Below are 10,080 nucleotides of genomic sequence, written 5' to 3' on the forward strand. Positions count from 1 at the left end.
AGATTGCACCTATTCACCTACATAACAAGATGAGAATTGAAAGCAAACTGAATGTTAAATCAAAAAGCATGAAAGAGGGAGCTCTTCTTAATATTTTGACAGTAAAATCATGTCGATACACCTTACCGACTGCGAGTAAAGCCACCCACGCTTTAACTTGACAGACTGTAATTTTCTGTTTAAAAAAATGTTAAATGACCAGAATATTAATTGTCAATATTAAATTTTTTAAGTAGTGGAAAACGTATCTTTTACGATACAACGCAAAAAATCTCATTAGAAGCTATTTTCTATTTCTATTAACTATTTATAACTATTTTCTATTTCTATTTTGGCATGCGAATATTGGAAATAAGTTTATTGTGAATATTTCTGAGACCTTGAATGTATGTTCTAATAATTATTGTATTATTGTCGCGTTCAACATCTATAATTTCTATAATCTATAATCATTTCTATAATTCAACTAAAGGAACTGACGGAAAATTGTCAGATTATCATGACTGCCTTGAAGAAATAATGTGCAGTCAACCCACTGACGCTTGTCATTTTAACGAATGCGAATCTTGTCCTGACATTGAAATTTTTAAAATGAATGTAACTGATCTATTGGACGTAAATAGTTTCGAGACAGTGACATATATTTAAAAACCTGAAACCTCACGCAACAACAAGATTTGTTTCTGAAGCACATCATAGTTTTACTAAAAGAAGGAGAGCACTTAATTTTGCTTGACATTGCTGTATATTATGCTTTCATCATTTAAAATGCCGCACAATATTTCCATTGGAATAATAACACAGAACCACAAACCGTCTAAGCCTGCCACATGAGAGGGACCAGGTGTAGCGTATGTTTTTGATGTCGCTGAATCCGAATACGGTGCCCGTTTGTCGCCATCAGGTCACTATCAAGGTCAGTTCAAAGTCAAACCTACAAAATTCATCGCTAACCAACTAAATCAGGACACATTTAGGTTTAAGTGGTCACTGAATTCTAATCCGGTGTCTGCTTGATTCCATAAGGTCAGTATCATGGTCAGCATTCAAGAATGCTGTATCAGTTACTTTTGAATCAATTAAATTTGAACTAGCTTAATGCAGCGTAAGAAATGCTTTCAATTTGGTTGAAGTGGTTTTAGCATTACCCATTTTAAACCTCGTGGAGGTACCGCTTTTTTCAGAACTAACCCGCTACAGAAACAGGAGCGCCAACGCCAGGTTTATGTAATGTTTAAAGTATGATGCTACATATAAGTAAAAATGTGATGCTTGTTTCAAACCACTTTTTTCTAAAGACCGCGTCTTTTTTACTCAAATGACTTCCAATACTCTTTCGTTTATGAACGGTCTTCATATCCCTTTTTAGATACCAGCAATAGACAGATATCGTATGAGTATCCTATACACCTTGCCACCTATACTCCATGTCTTTAAAGTCCTGATGGAACCTCTCTCCCTGCTCTTCACTCATATGACCTAAATTTTCTGGGAACCAATCGATATGAGAATACAAAAAATGTATCTTTAAATTCACCAAACACCCTCACTTTTCAAAATTTTCAATCATTCTAGCAACTATTTCTTTGTAGCTAGGGCTCGGATATCCTATTCACATATAAAACACTGGTGTTTTGTAAATCGACGCTGTAGTCCCAGCATTATTCTTATTATTTTTAAACCTCCACAGATCTGCCATTTATGGCTATTGTAATTCAATTTATTCAGAAGAAACTGAAGAGTCTCGTATTTTTTGCCGAGTCTAAGATAACTTTAAGATAATTTGTAAGATATACATATATATGGTTCTCTCAAATGCTGCTCCGACAAACAGTCGTGAAAAGCGTTGGTCCATCCTTGTAGAGCCCTTCATGCAAGGATAGGCATCCGGCATAGTTGTTAAGCCTTCGGTCGTAGATTGTTCTATAGGAAATATCCCTCTACAATTCTCGCCGATTAATTATTAATTATTTCAACCATATTCAGCAAATACCCTTGATATCTTTGGCTGAATCAAGTCGAAATGTAAAACTGACGATAAATAAAATGGCCAAAAGACGCTTCCATCAACTGAATTAAAAGATTGGATGGGCAAGACAGAATGAATCCCGTGTTCAGTGCGTGACTGACAATGTAACATCTGGCAGAACGTTAGGGGACAAGGAACTAAGGATCTACAATCATAAGGTAGTACACGGGTGTCTCTTCGGGAATCTGAGGAGGAATGTGTAGTAGAGGTGAAAAATTCACTCACGGGTATATTCACTTATGGGTATAAGATGTGTACAGCTGTTCTAAACATCAGAATTGTTCAAAGAATTAGGCCCATGTGGAGAGATTTACGATCAACGTGGATCAGAAAAAGTTGTAGCAGGCTGCTGTGAGAACCTGCTAATGAACAGGTGCGTCTGCAAAAATGCAGTAGCCCAGCAGTATGTTCTATTAATGACCCCGAATGACTACCGAAATAACTGTCTCTTAGAAAGCTTGAAGGTTCATCCACACATAGTAAGATGAGTGGAGAGATCAATGGAGATTTGGAAAACTAAATTTACTATTTCATCTGGAAATTATCGTGTGACAATAAACATCATCAACTTTCAGAAGGGCGCCTTTCAGGATACTGACGAGACCTATGCATACTCGAGCTTACCCGAAAGCCACATTTAGAACCTAGGATCACTGAAGGAGTCTCCCTAAAGTAGAAACAAGGATCTTCTTTAAAAAATGCGGCCTAACAATCTGTCGGCGTTCGACAAGGTATCTGCGACTCACATGCTTGCAGTCCCAGTTCTACCTCTGCACGTTTGGGGGAAGGAAGAGGGGCTCAGTGGCCCAAGAACAAGCTTACGGCCCTTCATATCACCACAAATAAGATCCTGAATATGAATCAATGTTTCCATATCAATTTGTCCGTTCCACAATTACACATCTCACGGGTTCAAGGCGGATGCAGCCGATACCCTGTCCTGAAATATAAAATCAGAAGTAAGGAAAGTGTACTACTCCATTGAGGTACACTCCTTCTAAAAGTCAACGTAAAGAAAGCAGAAGTTAAAAAATTTCAGGACTTTTCACAAAGTAAATGACAAATCATCAGCCATCGACGAAAATAAAAAGTGAAGTGCAGCGCGTTCTGTACGACCGTCAATGTTCCTCTTTTTTATAGATAGATAAACATTTATTTTTTAGCGTGCTGGCCTTAAAAAATTGACCAACCTCTGCCTTCGCGACTAACACCTAACACGTATCTACTATTTACAATATTACATCTACTTCCCCTCCTATTTTATAATATTTCTTCTTCATTCCCTTTCCTCCTTCCTTCTCTTCTTTTCTATCTTACCCAACACCCCCTTCCCGCAAAATTATTACATCCTCTTCTTTATGGAAAGTCAGAACTGATTATAATCCTCTATACATCCGCATCTCATCCTCGCTATAAATTCATGACTTCATTGTTCTCTTTTCTCACACAAATATTGCGCTCTCTCCCTTGGCATATTTTTCCTACCCCTACGTCTATTCTCCTTCTACCACCAACACACACTAAGCAGCTTACTTCGCCTCTCTTCTAAAAATTTCTCCTTATATTTACACGCTCGGCTTCCCGTTATAAACCCTAAACTCGTTCTTCCTATCTCCCTCCTAACATTATAGTTCGGCGTATTCCTTGCCAACCCCAGTGTCCACTTTGCATACCTCTCCTGTATACTATTTACTTTCTTACTCAGATACGTGCAATCTCCCTCTTCGTCCCATACAGTGTTGGGTAGTAACTCGTTAAAAGTAAAGAAGTTACTTTAAAAGTTAAGTTATTGGTAACTTTCTCAGTAACTTCGTTACTTTTTGAAAAATGTATCAGTAACGTAACTTAGTTACTATTTTCCTGGTAACTGATAACTTTTTTAAAGTTACTTTTTCGTTTCTTTATATTTTTTCTAAATATCTTTCTTTTGATTGCTTTTATACAAAGAATGAGAATTTTTAAAATTGCGCGCGTCGAGGAAACAAAAGATTATCGATTTCGCGCTTGCGCATTGGTTTTCATCTGCTTTGTGAACAAGCAAACTTTCTTTTTGGACATATTGCTTCAAACGAATCCGAAACTTCGAAATTGAGTTTTGTATGATTTTAAAAATCTGAAGAAAGACTGATAATAATTTGCGGTAAGTGTAAATTTTTGTATTTCGCTGATTGATTCTTGGGTGCACTGTGAAAATTGAGCGACAAAATTAGTCACAACTTAAGGGCATGTGATACTTTGAAAATTATCGATTATACCAGTGTCCGGTTTCAACGGGATTTTTCCTACAATAGTAAATATGTTATCTCAGAAATTAGGAGAATGATAGAGAACATGCCAACGGACGTCCCCGAACTGTTCTTGTGTGAGATAATTAATTATAGAAACTTTATTTTGCTAAATTTTATTAATCCGTGTATATTTTGAGGTTACATTTGTTTGACAATTTTCCCCGACTGAAAACAATTTTCCCAGATGAAAAATTATGGAAGGGGAGGGATATGAAAAGTAATTTATTAAGTAACTTAAGTTACTTATACTAATAACTGTAACTGTAACGAGTTACTTTTTTGCAGAGTAACATAACTGTAACGAGTTACTTTTTATAGAGGAACTTAGCCAATACTTGTCCCATATTACCATAACATTCGCTACCGCCCAGGCTCTATCCTCTATCCAGTTTCTTAGCATCTTCCCTTCTTTATTTATTATCTTATCCATCGATTTGCTTTTGATACGTTACACCTCCTATCTTTAATTTCCTTATTTACACGCCCTCTCCCTCCCTCTATATGCACTTTTTTCTCTAATCCATCTCTAACCCCTGTTATAATACCCCTACCAGCTCTTCCTACATCAAATCCCTTTCTTCCTCGATCCTAAGCTTGAATCCTCTTATTACGATATTATTTCTTCTATATGCATTCTGTCTTCTCTCCATTTTCAACTGCACTGCGCTTACAATTTTTCAATCCGCTCTTTCTCTTCCTTTTCATTCCTACACTCTCCCATTTTTTCTTCTATCATATTCTCCACTCTCTCCCAAATACCTTGCTTCTCGCCCGCACGCTGTCAACTACTTCCATTTCCGACCTGTCTTCTACCGTCTCAAGCCTTTTTTCACCCTTTCCTTCTACGCCATAATCTCTTCTTACATCTGATTCAAATATACAGGAATTAATGAAATTTAGGAAAATAAAATATTTATAATTAATTCTCTCACAAAAGAAAAGTCCGGGGACGTCCGTTGGCATGTTCGCTATCATTCTCCAAATTTTTAAGATAACATATGTACTATTGTAGAGAAAAACCCGTTGAAATCTTACACTGGTATAATTGACAATTTTCAAAGTATCACATGCCCTTAAGTTGTGACTATTTTTGTCGTTTAATTTTCACAGTACAGCCAAGAACCAATCAGCGAAATGCAAACATTTACAATTACCGTTGATTACAAAAAAATATTGATTAACGTTCAGTTTTATTGAATAATACTTCAACCGAAAAATTCCAGTAAGTTCGGTCAAAAACTCGCCGGAGTTGGAGGTGATGAGATTATGGCATTTTGAAATGTGTTGTTAAAGAAACTTCTTTAAAATCGTGATATCAATTATCAATTTTTTTTATTCCTATACACTATGTTAAACGGATTTTCATGAAAATAGTGAAAATTTGAATCTATCAGACCAATATTTTTAAAGAAATAATTTTTAGAATCAAAATAATCTCAACTATAACATAATATCTATAACAACCGTATTATACTTCAAAACATAAACACTTAGAATTTTCGGAATCACACATAACTTGCACTTTAGTTTGTAAGTATTCTCTTCCTTCGAGTGGAAATCGTTGAACTCTGCATAACCTGGCCAAGATACAAAATTTCCTTCAGGTTATTTTGGTGGTTCGGCAATTCAATCACTAGATCAGCAGGATTATTTGTTTCTTCTCCGTTATTTTTGTCACACATTATTATCAGTCTTTTTTCAAATTTTTAAAATCATACACAACTTAATTTCTAAGTTTCAGATTCGCTTGAAGTACTATGTCCAAAAAGAAGGTTTGCTTGTTTACAAAACAGATGAAAACCAACGCGCAAGAGCAAACTTCGATAATCTTTTGTTTCCTCGACGCGCACAATTTAAAAAATTCTCATCCTTTGCATAAAAGCAATCAAAAGAAAGATATTCAGAAATATCTAAGGTTTAGAAAAGGAGGGGGAAGGAAGAAAGAATGGACAGGGAGATGGAAAGGAATGAAGTTAGAAGAAGTCAAAGAGTATAAATATTTGGGATATATCTTTCAAACGAATGGAGATCATAAAGCTCATGTAAGCGAAAGGATAAAAAAAGCAGCAGGGGTAATGAAACAGATATGGGGAATAGAAAAAAGAAGGTTAAAAAAATTGGAGAAGGAGAATGTGGTTATTTGATAAGCTGGTATGGCCGGTATTAGGTTATGGAGCAGAGATATGGGGATGGAAAGAAAGGAAAAATATTGAGAGTTTACAAGAAAGGTATATAAGGTAGACACTATGGGCAGACTGGAGGACGCCAGGATATATGATGAGAGAAGAAGCGCAAAGGGATAAGTTAAGTATTAGAGCGGGAAAGAGGGCATGGAAATTTGAGACGAAGCTTAGGGAGGGAAAGGGAGGGGAGTTGGCGAGAAAGTGATAGAGGTAGAAGGAAGGAGAGGGAGGGCGATCGAATTAACGAGATGGGAAGAAGAAAGGAGGGAGTTCTTTAATTATAAGGAAATAGAAGACGGGACTGGAGTAAACTGTGAAGAATTGGACAAAAAGGGAAAGGGAAAGACAATTAATAGAAAGATGGGGGGCGATTAAGCAATCAAAATATATTAAATGGTATAAGATGATTAAAAAGAAAGGGTTGCCAAAGTATTTAGAAAAGGGATGGGGAGAGAGAAGGTGGACCTGAATAGCAAGATTTAGACTGGGAAACGAAGTAAGGGAGGGGATGTACTGGGAAAAAGAAGAGAACAGAAAGTGTAGAATATGTTAATGGGAGGAGGAAACATGGGAGCATGTATGGGAAGGATGTAGGAGAGGAATGGAAGATAAAGGAAGCTGGCAAGAAAATGTGGTTAAGATTCTAGGGGAAGATGGATTAGTAGAAGAATGGATGAATGAGTTGGAGGATGCTAGAGGAGCGAATGAGGGAGAATGAAAGAATGAACATGAAAAAGCTAAGTGGAGATATAAAAAAGTGAAAGAAAAAGGAAACGGAAGTCGCTTAGATTAGAAGCATGAAAATTGTAAGTAATGGTAAAGTAAAAGTTAAGTAGACTAAGATGCGTTTGCGTTCTTATGCTCTCTCTCTCTCTCTCTGTCACTTGCACTCTCGCTTTCGTTCGCTCGCTCGCTTGCTAATAAGTCCTAAATTGCGCTATCGCAGGAAATAGAAATAAGGCACTAGATATAAGACTTTATGTAAATAGTTGTAAATAATTGTATATATAGAAAGGATAATATTGTAAAAAAATATAGATTTAAACGGAAAGATTGTAAGGAATGGAAGTCATGTAAATCCTTAGGGGACACATTATGAATAAAGAAGAACGAAAAAGTAGCTTTAAAAAAAGTAATCAGTTACCGGGAAAATAGTAACTAAGTTACGTTACAGATACTTTTTTCGAAAAGGAACGAAGTTATTGAGAAAGTTACAAGTAACTTAACTTTTAAAGTAACTTCGTCACTTTTAACGAGTTACAACCCAACACTGATTCACTGCTAGCATTGCTCGTACTCTCACTGTACTACGAGAACCACCCTTGCCCACCATGAAGGCCCAAACTCCTAACCACAAAACAACCCTGCTTCCTTGATAACCTAACTTCAGTTTCCCTATTTAGATAAATCCCACCCCACAACTACAATGAAAATGAATTTTTAACTTGACAATTCATCCCCAATAACCCTGCTCGCAAGTCTCTCCTCCTTTTATAAGTGAGCTTGAAGTACGTTTTAGATCTACATAATAAATCAAATGTTTCAAAACTACAAGTGAAAATCTAATCAATTCTTACCACAATATTATTTAATTTAAATGAAGTCACGAAGCATCATTTGATAAGGGCAAGATTTACGTTTTGTGCCCCATACACCTTTTTAAAATTTTTCTGTTAAAAGTATGCATAAAGAACAGAGTTCTTATCAATTATTTCTAACAACGTATGTATTACTAATTCTTATTGGATCAGCCATAAGGCCCCGAGCACACTATAAGAAAGTGTACGATTCCTACCCTTTTAAATCTTTATGGATAGAACCTGACTTATAAATAATCATAATAATCACGTATTTGATGTGATTTCACGATAAAATGGATTACGAAATTAAATTTTTTTATTTCCACCTGTGACAGGTAACCCAAGGAAACAACGCCGAGAGAGAACAACTTTCACCCGAGCACAATTAGATGTATTGGAAGGTTTATTCTCTAAAACACGGTATCCTGACATATTCATGCGCGAGGAAGTTGCACTTAAAATTAACTTGCCTGAATCAAGAGTACAGGTAAGAATTAAAATGATTATACAAATTGTTTATTCGTCTGATAAATGCTTTCGCGCAATGAAAATTTCAGATCCTTTATCTGCTTAAGTGCTCGTTTCCGAGGAGAGTAGCACAAAAAGTTTCGTGTGTACTATTAAAGTCCGTTATGGGAGTCTATATCAGTGGTCTGCAACCTAAAATGGGTCTGTTAACCCAAGACATTTTTTGCCAGCCGCGCTTTGTTTTTTAACGCAACGTTTTTCCTTAAAGGAGGTTGATTTCCTTGGGGGGGGGGGTCTTTTTTTCAAGAGTTACTGTATGGGAATAATTTTTTTTTTAATTTTATACTAGAAAGTGTTATAGTTAGTTAATTATTAGTATTTCAAGACGTTTTTTTATATCACTTTTTGATGGCCAACATTTACAGATTTTGTATTTCGAGTTTTCAAAATACTAATTGTGAAATTTAAGAACTTCTTGTTTTTGATTATAACCCCGTTACTTAAACCGCTTAATGAAGAAAGCTGCCGCGGCGAGTTGTACCTTATTGGTAGCAGCAGGTTCTGCCACGAGATTTTGACACTACACACCGAGCCGGATATGGCCGTCGCGCGGCAGTAGGTTGCCGACCACTGGTATCTATGGGCTTGCGTCTCGCGTTGTTTCACCCGAAATCAGTTTACTTAGAAACGTGGGAGTTTAGCAGGCTCTTGGTGAGTTCTCACAGATAAGCAGAGTCAGACATTATTTTAAAGTCCGATGTGAGCGTATATGTTAGGGTGGATAGTTTTAAATAAATTTTTGAAATTGAAATCGTAATATCGCGGAAAAGTTACCTTTTGGCATAAGAAGCTCAGTGCTACTATTTTTGGTTTAACACCTTCCATTTCCGCAATGCATTCAAAGTTTTGAAAATTCGAACAATTTCAAGCACTTTCTTACAAAATCGCAATAAGTTTTCCTGACTATCAGAATTTGATTTTTTTTACTAAGATGAAGTTAGCTTATCATGATTCACCACTTTCTGATATTTGAGGTTCCGTTCTGATGATGCAGGGAAGAAGGGAAGAGACAAAATTTTGCTAATATTTAAGGGTTTCTGCGCGTGAGTAAAGTGAAGCTCTTGGCTCGCAAGATTACCTAAGAATGCCTTACCTTTTGCAACAGTAGAAAACTACGAAAAAAAGTATAATATTGATGCAGTTTTTTGTCTGCCCTCTGTTTGGCACACTGCGAGACAACACAAACGATCCTTTCGGAACTATTGCTAAAAGAGTAGTTCAAAAGTTCAAATCCATTTATGACAAAGGTTCTATCCCCACAATCTCTGAAGCAAGGATTTACCGAAAGATCAAATCGTATCACAAAACATACATGAACATTAGAAAGAGTTACGACAGGTATGATTTTAAAAAAGATTCTAAGTTTCGGGCTAGGTACAGTCTGTCAAGTTAAAGCGTGGGTGGCTTTACTCGCAGTCGGTAAGGTGTATCGACATGATTTTGGTGTCAAAATATTAAGAAGAGCTCCCTCT

The 10,080-nt window shown here is 36.3% G+C and overlaps 1 protein-coding gene across 3 annotated transcripts in view; it reads left to right on the forward strand.

Annotated features, from left to right (window-relative positions):
- Positions 1-10,080, forward strand: part of LOC117177326 (homeobox protein OTX2-A-like) — a 643,707-nt gene that overhangs the window by 475,985 nt on the left and 157,642 nt on the right. For all 3 annotated transcript variants that reach the window (XM_033367948.1, XM_033367949.1, XM_033367950.1), the window contains one exon: positions 8,416-8,567. In XM_033367948.1, coding sequence (XP_033223839.1) covers positions 8,416-8,567 — 152 coding nt within the window. The remainder of the gene's footprint in view (positions 1-8,415; positions 8,568-10,080) is intronic.

The sequence above is a fragment of the Belonocnema kinseyi genome, chromosome 7 (genome assembly GCF_010883055.1).
Source record: "Belonocnema kinseyi isolate 2016_QV_RU_SX_M_011 chromosome 7, B_treatae_v1, whole genome shotgun sequence".
Taxonomy (NCBI): Eukaryota; Metazoa; Arthropoda; class Insecta; order Hymenoptera; family Cynipidae; genus Belonocnema; species Belonocnema kinseyi.